General features: G+C 37.1%; 1 protein-coding gene across 3 annotated transcripts in view; it reads left to right on the top strand.

Moving 5' to 3' along the window:
- Nucleotides 1-12124, top strand: part of NKAIN3 (sodium/potassium transporting ATPase interacting 3) — a 339304-nt gene extending 327180 nt beyond the window's left edge. Inside the window, exons 6-7 of one of the 3 annotated variants that reach the window (XM_063393396.1) lie at nucleotides 6007-6090; nucleotides 9707-12122. In XM_063393396.1, the coding sequence (XP_063249466.1) occupies nucleotides 6007-6090; nucleotides 9707-9720 (98 nt within the window). In that variant the 3' untranslated portion in view covers nucleotides 9721-12122. Of the gene's footprint in view, nucleotides 1-6006; nucleotides 6091-9706 lie in introns of all 3 variants that reach the window. The other 2 variants (XM_063393405.1, XM_063393401.1) reach the window with 2 other exon arrangements.
- The last annotated feature ends 434 nt before the right edge of the window (nucleotides 12125-12558 follow it).

Below are 12558 nucleotides of genomic sequence, written 5' to 3'. Positions count from 1 at the left end.
TAGCACCTTTAAATACAAGCCTCAGGGAAAAACAAAACAACTTTATTTGTTTGAAATGTTTTTAAGTACAACTTCTGTATATTAGTATTCTCATTAGGATGTTGGCATGTTTATTAAAATGAGGAACAGAAAAACATAGAGACCTATAAAGGAAGAAAATGTATCATCAGACATACTTGGTTTGAATTGCATTGCTGAAGAATAACGTTAGTCACAGCCAGCTATGCTGAGATGTATGGGATGGTTGATGCTCAAGATGATAAGTATTTAGAGAGAGTATAGTATAACATTTTAAAGCAAAATGGAAAACTACTCCTCATAAATTTAAACTTTGAATGTAGGTTGGCAGATAGCACAATGTCAGGAAAAATGGATGTTTTCTAAAGTCTAAAGGAAACAATTTATACATACCTGGAGCCTAAAGTATATTTTTTCTGATAGTAAACTTGTAGTAAATATTACTTGATAATAAATATTTTCCTACATGCCTTTATATGTGCTAATCATACTTTTCAAGGGACTTTTCCCATGTAATGGCCAGGAGTCCTTAATAACTTGAATGTGACTGAAAAAATACTTACTTTTAGGGGGAAAAAACCTCAGCAAAACACCATAAGCAGGCAGCCTATCACATAGTTTCAATAATGGAATGGTATGACTGTAAATAGCTTTCAAAGGCATGACACACAGAAGATTTTTGAAAGATACTTCAGATTTTGAATGACTGGGGAGGTCTGGGTTGAGAAGGTTCGAGCAATTTTCACTTCCTCACTTGGATCTTCTTCATACTTCCTTCATCTTATTGGGCAGTCATATCCTTGGAGAATAAATGATACTGATATCTTGGATGTTACATCACTGGTAAAATGAGGAGAGAGTTCAGTAGCAAAAATCAAATAAAATGCCAGATTCCATGCCAGTGTCTTTTTTAAGGCAGCGTCTGAGAGATCCTTCTTTCACTGCAGCCCTGTAGACAAGCTGGTACTTACATGTTACAAGGTAGAGCAGTTTTTAAAATTATGATCTATCCCACTGGTGAAGACTAAGAAGAAAATCTGGTGCAAATATCTTAATAATTACTGTGGAACATTGAAATATTCTCTTTCCATCTTCCAGTAATAAAAATCTAAGTAAAAGGTTGTCTCTTAGTAATTTTCTACCACTTTATCCAGTTTTAACCTGATTACCACCTGCCAGTATTTTATAGAGACAGAGCAGCAATCAGAGTGCCACAAATGATTACTGATGTCTTTTCTTCTCACTTTCTTAATTGTCCTGCACACATTTCCCCTCCTTTAGTCCTCCACATAAATGAGAAGCTATTCCTGTGATCCTGCAATGGAACATGTGATCCTTCTGCGACATGGCTTGAGACTTTGGTGCTGAGGATCAGTATGAAGAGGGGAAAATGGGAAGTATTGGCTCCAGTCTGGCTCGTGCAGTGAAGGGTGCAAGGGCAGTGGATCTCTTGAGGATTAAAGGCAACTGAAAAAAAAGCAGTTTTTTCAGGAAAAAGACATGCTTATCTGGAAAGTTTATGTAAGCTACAAGTGCAAACATTGGAAAGTCCAAAGTTTGGACTTTATACATGTAGCACTGACTTATCAATCCCCTAGTTTTGCTTCCTGTTCCTAATTTATTTTGGTTCCTTTTCTGCTAGTTACACCCTCCTCAGCTGCATACCTTTTCTTAATGAAAGTAATTGCATTGGCATATTGCCATTCAATAAAAAAAAATCTCAGTACAAGGAAAATTCCTCAGTGCAAAGTAGTATTTGGAACCTCATAGGTTAAGAAAATCTTCTGTACATAAAAATACAAGTTTGAGCACCTGCTAGTCGGCCTCTGTCTTGGAAAGGGGACAGCTGGAGGCACCAACCATTTGAGCCACCAGCTTTGGGGCTTACTCCCATTTATAAAATGGGGAGGCAAGCATCAGTAGACTATAAGGTATTCCAGGCCAAGAGACTGCAGGATTTACTGAGAATTGTGCCATTGCCACATTGCTGCTTGGTTCATATGCTGCACCTCCAGACATGCTTAGAATTTGCCAACTTTGAAAGAAGAAATTAGTAATATACCAATGAACTGACAAGCTCTGGCAGCTGTTTGCACAGGGCCTGCCAGCAGGTCAATGGGATATTGCCAGAGAAGCTGAATTCCAGATGAGAGGGTGGAAAAGGAGAAGGGATTTTTTTTTCTGAGCTCTGATTCTTTTACACTAACTTGAAAGGAAAGCAAATTTTAATTTACATATGGGTGAATGCACTGGGTAAATAATAATAAGACAACCTGAAATGTCATCTCTCTAGAAAAGAATAACCCTCAAAATTACTGATGACAGTGGATACACTTTCTTCAGCCAGCAGCATACTGCCCTTTTCTCACTCAGGCAGATTATGACAGTTCCTCTGATATGGGCCGTGAATGGATGAACATCACTTTAATGGACTGCCTGCGGTGGACAGCCAGCACAGATTTGCACTTCCAAGCACAGCAGGTAGTGAACTCTAAAGGAACATTTCACACTGGCCATTAAGCATCCAGCATGACCACAACACTGAGGTGGCACAAGGAGAGAGCAGTTCCCTGGGAATAGGGATCATGTTTTGCAGCCAGCTGCAGATAAAATAACCAGCTTCTGCTGTAACCTGCTATTATCTGTGGGTTGCTGAAAAATCCTCTCCCTAGGATTTTAAGTTTCTCTCTGCATGACTGTAGTTAATGACTGGACTGCATGGGGTGTTCATTATTTAGTGACTGAATATCCCTACTGCTGGTGTTATTGGTTTGGTTTGGGTTGGGTTTTTTTGTTTTGTTTTGGTTTGGTTTTTTTTAGAGCATAATACTATAAAACCATATAGAACACTGTTTTTTAATTGAACTTTCTTCCAGGCTTATGCAACTTTCTGAAGCTATTTAATGTAGTCCTCTGAATCTATGGCAGAAATTATTCATAATCCATTAACCAGGCAGAAATAAACAAAAACAGTTATTCTATATTGTCCTTAAACCAATATTTTACTCTGGGAAAACCTACATAAATGTTGCTAGTATTTACTTCTGGCCAATTAAATAGAAGTATGTATGCATCCAAAAGTCCATTCAGTGTAAAGTTTTAATATATTTGATGCCTACTTATACTGAAATGTACATAATAATGTCTTTGCCTCCAGTGAAAATAAAAATTAAATTTTCTATGTTTAATGGCCATTTGTGGGCTTAGTCCTGTAAGACTACTAATTATAAGGGATGAAGATACCAAGTAAAATCAAAATGAATTTTTAAATCTAGAAGTAACTTATAATTCAAATAGTTGATGACAAATCTTCATATGAAAGAGCTATCAGCCACAAAATAGAGTGCATAATGAAAAATGGCACATTCCATTGCCTTGTGTGATGGAACAGCTTCTTGCCTTGAGAATGAGCTTCATATAAATTTTCAGGTGAACTTCAGCTTTAATACTACATAAGGCGTCTTGGATTGCTAAGGAGAAAGCCTTGTTTGTTTGAGCAGCTCATCTCAATACTTGCTGGATGGTGATAATAAATATATTCTCCTTGTCAGAACAAAGGCATGTCTGTGTTGTCAATCATTAATATATCTCAACTTCATTTGTTGCTCAAAAAGATTTGTTGGTAGAAAGGCTAGTTACTTTAAATTCTCTCCCTGCTTACAATTGCAGATAATGCTGAGAGGAATGATGTGTGGTTCTGAAGTGGTGAATTGCCGCAAAAGCATCATTTTAGGTCCTTGAGTTAACATGTGCTCAATAAAATAAACAAACAAAAACCTCCATACCATTGGAAATCGGGGAAAACAGAAGTGCATGACCAAAAAAACAAACAACAAAAAAAACCCCAAAAAATCACTGTGGATGTGATTTATTCTCAAAATTATTCAGTAAACATCTAATGTACTGGACATCTAGCATTTAGCTCTGAGGTTCCCAGCACATGAAGGAGATTGCTCTGTTAAAACACGTCCAGAGGAGGGACACCAAGTAGATTAAAGAGATGGAGCACCTCTCCCATAAGGAAAGGCTGAGAGAGCTGGGACTGCTCAGCCTCAAGAAGAGAAGGCTTCAGGGTGATCCCATTGGGGCCTTCCAGTACCTGAAGGGAGCCTAAAAGAAAGAAGGAGAGGGACTTTTTTATAAGAGCATGTTAGGATGCTACAGGATGTTAGCTTTTAGGCTACAGGATGAGGAGGAATGGCTTCAAACTGAAAGAGAGATGGTTTAGATTAGATTTTAGGAAGAAATTCCTGATTGTGAAACTGAGGAGACATTGAAGCAGGTTGCCCAGAGAAGTTGGATGCCCCATCCCTGGAAGTGTTCAAGGCCAGGCTGGATGAGTAGCCTGCTCTAGTGGAAGGTGTCTGCCCTGTCTATGGCAGAGAGGTTAGAACTAGATGATCTTTAAGGTCTTTTCCAACCCAAACCATTCTGTGGTTATGTGGTTCAAAAATCAACTTTTACAACAGTTCATGTGCAACTCTTTCCTCTGTAAGGATTTGATCCCACTAGTGCTGAAGTAAATTTGGATGCATTTTATGGTGTACAGTGACAACATTCTGAAGGAGAGTGAAAGAAATAGAGTAAAAAGAGGAGGTGCAGATAGGCTGGGGAAGGCACTGGGGCTGGGCAAGCTCTTCAGCACCTTATGTCCTGCTCAGACAGTTTTAAGAGAACAGTCTTGGTGAAGAGGTGGTGCTGTATGACTGAAGTACATCAAGTTCAGTTTTGAGCCATTTCTGGACTCAGGAGAAGAAGCAAGCTGAAATCAACAGGAGCATTTCCAGAAATTTCAGTGGGTATTTCATTAGTCTGTCAATCTCTAAGTCTCATTTTCCCATCGCCTCACCCTGGGTAAGCACTCTTTGTTGGTCTACCTAGTGCACACATTGACTGGGAAAGGACTGCTTTTTCATTCATTGCTCATACAGCAATTAGCACAATGAGTATCAAAATTCTGCTTAGGACTTTTGTATATATGCCTATATATCAACAAGTGAAGGAGGTTGCTTTCCATGTGACCAAAGAATCTTCCTGTGAATTTGTCAGCACTGGACCTGTCTGCAAAAGACCATTGAAATCAATTTTATAGTTTTTCCACAAAACTGCTTTTAAGATTTCTAGGATAGCTTGAAATTGTGGCTTCTTAGAGGTGCTTAAAATCTTACCAACGTAACAAAATACCAGACTCAGACAAAAATGTTTTGTTTTTTTTTTAAATCATTATCACCACAGAAGGAGCTAAAAGCTTCTCAAGAGCACATTATTTCTGACCTAGAAAGCAGAAGCATTCTGAAAAGGTGTCCTGACCTCACAAGTTCATCCAGAGAAGATGATTCTGCTTTTTTGTATTTTATGATTATTTGTAACTCAGCTGTCATGCCTTTGGTTTTTGTTGATGCTTTTCTCGGAGTCCATTGAGCCTGAAGAGTTTAGGTGAAATTAGTTTCACAAATGAAACTCTTTTCGTTGCCTAAATTTCTAAACACTTATAAAGGAGTTTAAGGGGAATTATTAAATAAAATATTATTATTATATGTATAAAATATATCTTTTTGAGATATATATTTATATATATAATAATTACTCAGTATATATATATATTATATTATATATGTACTGAGATTGGCCTAAAGAGAATCAGCTATTTTACCCCATAGTGGTTTCTCTTTGCATGCTCTGCACATCTGTGAACGCTCCTTTTGCACACTCTGGCAGGAGTGTGCATGTCTGCTCATCCAACTGCTGCCTGTCTTTCCAGGCATGGGGCTAAGTAGACCGCAAGGAAGACAGAGCATGGAGCCTTCTGTAAGCAGTTTCCACAGCATCTTTATCTGCTTGGTTTATTTCTTGTATGCAAACCTGTGCGTGCACTTACTTTTTTTGTTGTTTTTTGGGGTTTTTTTTACCAGAATTTGTCCACATTTCTTTTTCAGTTGACATATTTTCATTTCCATTTGTTCATTTCTGGAACTGTTGTATTTTCAGTTGATTTCATAGGTGGACTTGACACATACTCCTACCGACAGCCCCCCCAGGAACATGTTGAGTTAAAGCCTGTAAAGCCTGTAGGTAAGGTTCTGGTCCCCCGGACCACATTAATCCTTCTAACTGAACTGAACTGAAAGCTAACCTTCTCCTAAAATAATTTGGGCATCAGATTACTGATAATTTAATTTTTAATTAATTTTAATTAGAAATTAATTAAAAATTAATCCACCTAAAACATTTGAGTAAGGACACTTTGTCATTGAGGGCATAGCTGCTTAAAGCAAGGGTTAGGAGATATCACCACGTCTGCCACGTCGTGCCTCATCTTAACGCAAGGAGAGGCTCTCACTGAAAGATGGAATTGCTTTCTTGCTGAATTTTTAGCACGAAAAGAGCTGGCTTATAGCTCCTGTGGCTGCAGAAACCTTAATGAGATTAACTCATTTATAGAAAAGCAGTAGTTTTTACATTTCTCTAGCTACTGAAACAAAAAGTTCTGCTGAAAAACTGCTTGTCAGCTTGAAATATATCTATAGAGTTTCAGTGGAAGTTCATTATCTCATTGTCATCACTTATTTGCTTGCACCATGTAAATAACATTTTCATAGACTCTTCCTGCTTGCTACCTAATGGATAAGTTTGAATGCATATCTATTTTTTTATTTGGAAAAATTAGGATATGGGGAGACATTACTAGTATATGTATTTTTGCAGAAGCTCATATAACTTCAAGTAGTTGATTTTTCAAAGTATTATTGGTGAACCAGAAGTTGTTAATTTGGGAATTCTTTGTGGCTGAAACTTGTTGTGATGTTGCTCTCTGTCATTAAATTTTCCTTTGGGCCTTTCATGCCTCTTAAATGCAGCATGAAAAGCACATACAGCTAATTGACTGAAACTGATTTAATGACTTGCTATTTTTTACTTATCTCTTAACAGAATTAGAATGGGTTGAAGGTTTTTCCTGGTGTATGCATCTGTGCACATGCTAGGAGTTTTAACTTAAAATGGACAATTGCTAAAAAATTGACACCTGAACTTGACACCTGAACTTCGTGACTTTATTAATTTTTGCAGGTTTTTAAAATATATTTTATTCATGATGCAGCTTTCAATTTGTAGAGATAAAAAGAGACAAAATTTTACTAAAAATTTATCTAAGCATTATAGAATAATGAAGGCCCAAAATTATGGTGTATACTTGAACAGGAACAAATAACACATTAAGACAACTAAATGAAATTATGAACCTTCTTGACTTTTGACTAAGTACATACTCTACAGTGAAGCCTACATTTATTTAGTAATATTTCATTAAACGTCTATTTTGCTACATTTTCTGTCAGAAAGATGACTGCAAAATGGGAGTTTGAACCTTTTAAATAAGTTGTTAGAGTGTACAGTTAAATTGACATTCAGGAGCAAGCAGGCCATGCCTGCAACATTTGCACCTCTCCATAAAAGATTTTAACCTCTAAACCTGCATTCAGATTAGCTTTAAGCATCAAGTGCATAAATGTTTAGTATTTTCTTAGCAAACTTTCTATAATTAAAGAAGAGAATAAAAGACATATTCATGAAATACTTACAAATACATTCCTGCAAAATAAATTAATTTGTATTGCAGTAGGAAAGTCACAGCATCTGATAATTTGTTCTTTGATAGGAGATTTTCAATAGTTAGTTCAAGGCATTTGGGGGTTATTGGTGATCTTACAATACTGGGGAATAAGAGTTATCTTCCCATTTCCTATGAACAGGTATCGTTGTACTGCTGGGAGGGCCCTCTCTGGCCTCTTTATTGCTTCAAGGAGTATAAAACTGGGACAGAAATTATACTGGGTTTCCTTCTTTATTGATATTTTGGTTGTATGTACTGAAAAATATAGAGGACCTTTATCTAAGCTGGGAGGAGAATTACTGTCAGTGATCAAAGTCTGAATTAAAACCCAAATTGCTGGAAATAATTTGGTCAATGGATTGTGCCAGATCTTTGCAGATGCTTATCTCTCTGCAGCACATTAGCCTTTTTGGCTTCTTTTGATAAGTTAATTGTTATCTGTATCATCATATACAGTCTGAAAGTTCTTTGTATCTCTAAAAAGTGACTTCTGGTGCCCAGGCTGTGCAAAACTCAGTTTCTGAGAGTTAGAATTCTCTTAGAACTGAACATGAATAATGCTTGTAAAAATACATTAAATACCTTATAAATGTTGCTTTATAGATGAAAGCTTGGTTATATGTCTCTTTTTCTCATCCCCTTTATTTCCCTTATTTCATTCATAAATTAACTAAACATAGCCCATTGAAAATACAAGGCTCTGTGGTCTCATCCAAGCTATGCAGAAGACAGTCTGCTTTTATCAGGTGCTCACATTCAGTACAAAGTCTGCTTAGTGCTACCATAATTGTTAATGATTAGCAAGACTAAGATTAGTTTTCCTTCTCACCTCAAAGAAGAAGTTAAATTTGAACTTGTTCCCATGGGAAACAGTTTTTAATGCAAATATGAATGATCAGGCTTGCCTGTTTGCTCTTTGTTCTGCCTGTAACTCTGTCAGGCTAGGGGACAAGGAGAAGCAGGATCTTTGCCCTCAGCCATGCAGTCTCAATTAAGATGCGTGTAAGGCAGGAGACACCAGGGGGAGTAGAAAAAGAATCATGTTCTCTTTGGGACTAAGGCATATGGACTAGAAAGAATGCTGTTGTGCCTGTTCGAATCACAGCATCAACAGCCAGGTCACTCAGTAATATTCAGAAAGGCTTCACGTACTGATGTGTGGAAAAGAGGAGTGTGGTGGCTAGGAGGAAGAAATAAGAAGCTACATTTTGGCTTGCATTAGAGGTCATTATTAATAATAATAATTATTATTATATATGTTAATAAGATAATGTCATAATCATGCTGTAATAAAACAATGTACTAATAATGAAAATTTTAATTATAATTGTAATAGTAGTAATAATAATAAAATAAAACCACTACAGCTTTGAGCACTCTTTCTGGACAGAACTGAGTCCCTAATTCCAGTTAGAAATGTCCCTAGCCTTTTTAAGAACATTACTAATTTGTGCTTGTGGAACTGATCCACTGTATGAGAAACTGTGCCAGTGGAGAGATCACCACTCCGTGATGCATCTGTGTGATCCTCTCCTGTTTGTATCTTCTGCTGAGACTTTACCCATCTTTTAATTGCTCTGAAAGACCAACATAGATATTCCAAGACTACAGAAGTGAAAATGGTTACAGGGAGTCACGTGAGAATACATAGATTCAGCAGGTGTGTCACTGTGGGGAGGACTATAAATAGTGTGAGTCCAGCTCAAATGCTCATGTTTGTAATCAGATCATGTCAGAATTTTATAGCTGGGTGAATATATGTCTCATGTTGTTGAAATATATTATGGTAAAATGAATCTATTATTGGATGAGCTTCAGATGTGCTTTACCAGCTATGAGACTTCTACCAAATGTTTTTTGCTTTTGTGGTATGCATGAAGTTACTGCTTTGCACCCAGCCATTCATTATTGACCATATAGGTGAGTCTCAGAGCTGAAGAAATTAGTGACCACATGAGATTTTTACACACTTGTTCATTAGTTACTAATCTCTCTGCCGGTATGAATTTACACCTTACAAATTAGAAGATAAAAGAGATTTTCATTTGTAAGTAATTCTTATATCCTTCTTTTTAGGTCGAAGTAAGTAATGAACATGGACTCAAGACTTCTGCTGCTGTAGCTGAAGAAACAGATTTTAGAAAAAAAAGACCAATCTTGTGACTCATTGTTCTGGAAGAAACCCACCACATCTGTTCCTCACGGCGTGTGGATTGTTCTTCCCACAGGCTCAGTGTCATTATCAGCGTTGTTATTTCGTAGATCCTTGTAGATGATCTTGAATTTTTAAATAATTTACTTATATGGACACTTGTAAATTGTAAATCTTTTCTTTTTTAATTTCAATATTTTTACAATGTTTAGTGTTGAGGCATGAAAAAAAAACCCAACCTGTGAAAACTAGGAGGAGGGTGCGTCTTTCTCAAAAAATCAGTATTTTTTGACTGATAGGATCATACTGTGCCTGGTCAAGATTGTGTCAGTAAACAGTAATTTTGACTCCAAAATATGTAGCAGGAGTCAAACCCTTACAGTGTTCAAGAGATCATTTCAATGCTGTCTTAGAATTCACGATGTCCACTTCTTGCATTGTTTGAACTGCTGAATGCAGTAGGGATTGATCTATGACTCTTCTTACCCAGATGTTCAAGCACTAATGTACTCACCTAATTGTTGCAATTCATATATGACTCCTCCTTTCCTAATCTCTTTTGCCCCAAGTCGATCTCAAGTAGCTGTCTCTGATTTGAAGAGAAGTAGGACAACTGCTCAATGGATGCCCACCTCTAGGAACCCTTACACCCAGGGCTGTTTAGATGTCTGTGATTTGCACATTTTTAAACTCCTTTCCTCCCTTCTCCCAGGAAGAAGCCAAGCATGAATGTACAGTACAAGGCACCAACTGAAGCCTTAGAAGCCTCTGGAGACTAATTTTTCTCTTAATTTAAAAAGTAAACAAGCAAAACTGAAAAATGAGTGTAAAATTTGTAAAGTTATTTGTAAATACTTCTAGACAAAGAACATGTATGTAACTGTGGTATTTTGTTTTCTATTCTGTCACCACTAGCATAAAGTGATACACAAAGCTATTTTCTCTGGAGAGCTGGCAGTCTTTTTAACAGAACACTTTGTTTCTTTCATCCTAATTACAATATAAAGTACTGTGTAGATTTGTATGCCCCAGAGAGGCATGTCTCTCTACACAGCCTATGTGCCTCAACATTGAGCAGAAACATCGTGATCATTTTGAGTCTGTTTGTGGTTTTGCTCTTTTCTCACTTAAACATTTCATTAGTGGGACAGCCAGGAAGGCTGTTCCTTCTGATATGTGTTTCTCTACCTCTGCACCAGAGGCTGAACAAATGCCCACAAAGTTCCCACAGATACCCTAAGAAATCATCAGCTGATCTAAGCAACATTTAGGTCCTAAATTCACAGTCTTCTCCTTTATGGTGTCTTTTCAAGCCTGAGCAGGTGAGAGCTAGAAGAAAGCTTGTCTTGATTCTTTCCCTCCTAAAATCTGTGTTATTTACCAATATGAACCTTTTGGGGATGTTAATACAATGGAAGTAGAGTCTAATATTTTCAGGTGACAAGGGTTTCGTGGTACATCCACCTGCTTTCCAGCTGGTTAATTTAAAGACCTCACCAACTTTGGAGAAAACACAACCTGAACTTCAGTTAACCTTCCCTGAAACTAAGTATGATGTAATTATTAAGACAAACTCAACAGGAAATGGCAACTGAAAGAAAAACCCTTCTTTAGTGTTTCTGGGGCTGGATATATCTCAGGAGCAGGTGGGAAGAACAGGAATGGACGCTGCACCACCCTTGATGGCACAGGTTCAACATGCAGTTCTGGCAGGGATTTGGAAGAGTGCGTTTGATTTTCTGCCAAGGCATATCTGCTAGACCATGTTTTACAGATTTGTCTGAAAGAGTCTAAAACCTCTCTTTCTGTAGGTCCTTCAGAACTGTGTACATGTCACAAATATTCAAATGGTGGAAAGACAGAACCTGAATTCTCTTCCATTTGAAATATTGATCACGTTTTAGCTAAGCTACAAAAACCAGTATACCCCAAATACACTTAAAATCTCAGAATCACTACCAATACAGTGAGTGTGCCATCTTAACAAACTTAACACTTAACAAACAGAACAATCCTGACTGAGAAGAATTTGTCTTCATTAGAACCAGCAAAAATGCAGAATGAAATGCCAAAGGAAACTGTCATTTGTTTCTAAACTGAGACACCCAAAATAGTGTCAATCAACCTGTACATGTGGGGGTAAAAAATTCTTGACAATAATAAATGCATTTGATTGTTAATTGCCGTGTCCTGTAATATAGTAGGACATACTGGCGAATGTTGTAGGAAGCCTTGAGTAGTAGTTTCTTTATTTTTGCAAAACATACTTTCAGTAAGGTGTTAGGTGAGTGCCAGATCAACCAGCTACATAGGAAATAAATGTTGACTCTCTAAATAAACTTGGATAGTTTTCTTAAGCTTAACCATGCAATTTCAGGAAATGACTAGGTTTGTACTGCAAAACAGAATTTGCTGACAATCTTAAAACCTCAGAGATTATCAGCTGCTACAACCTGTTCTGGTGGTATTAATAAGTCATACTGTTAAACTTTAGGGCAGCTGAAGATCTGTCCTTCAAACTTTTAGATATTTTTTTTCTTTTCCCAAGTTTCTGTTTAATTAATAGTTTTTTAGAGAATCAGATTTGGCACAGTACTTTAACTGACAGTAAAAGTGGGGATGAGACTGCAGAAATATGGCACTACACATTCACTAAGGACTGAGCCAGGTACCACCAGTTTCTTAAAAGAACAGCTGATGTCTTGAGGATCTGAAAACAAAAACTGTAGCAAGAAATCAACAGATTTTTGCCTGGTGCAGTGACATACTGTGATTA

Source organism: Prinia subflava, chromosome 1 (genome assembly GCF_021018805.1).
Source record: "Prinia subflava isolate CZ2003 ecotype Zambia chromosome 1, Cam_Psub_1.2, whole genome shotgun sequence".
Classification (NCBI taxonomy): domain Eukaryota; kingdom Metazoa; phylum Chordata; class Aves; order Passeriformes; family Cisticolidae; genus Prinia; species Prinia subflava.
Note: the sequence above shows the minus strand (reverse complement) of the source record. Positions and strands in the feature narration are given on the sequence as shown.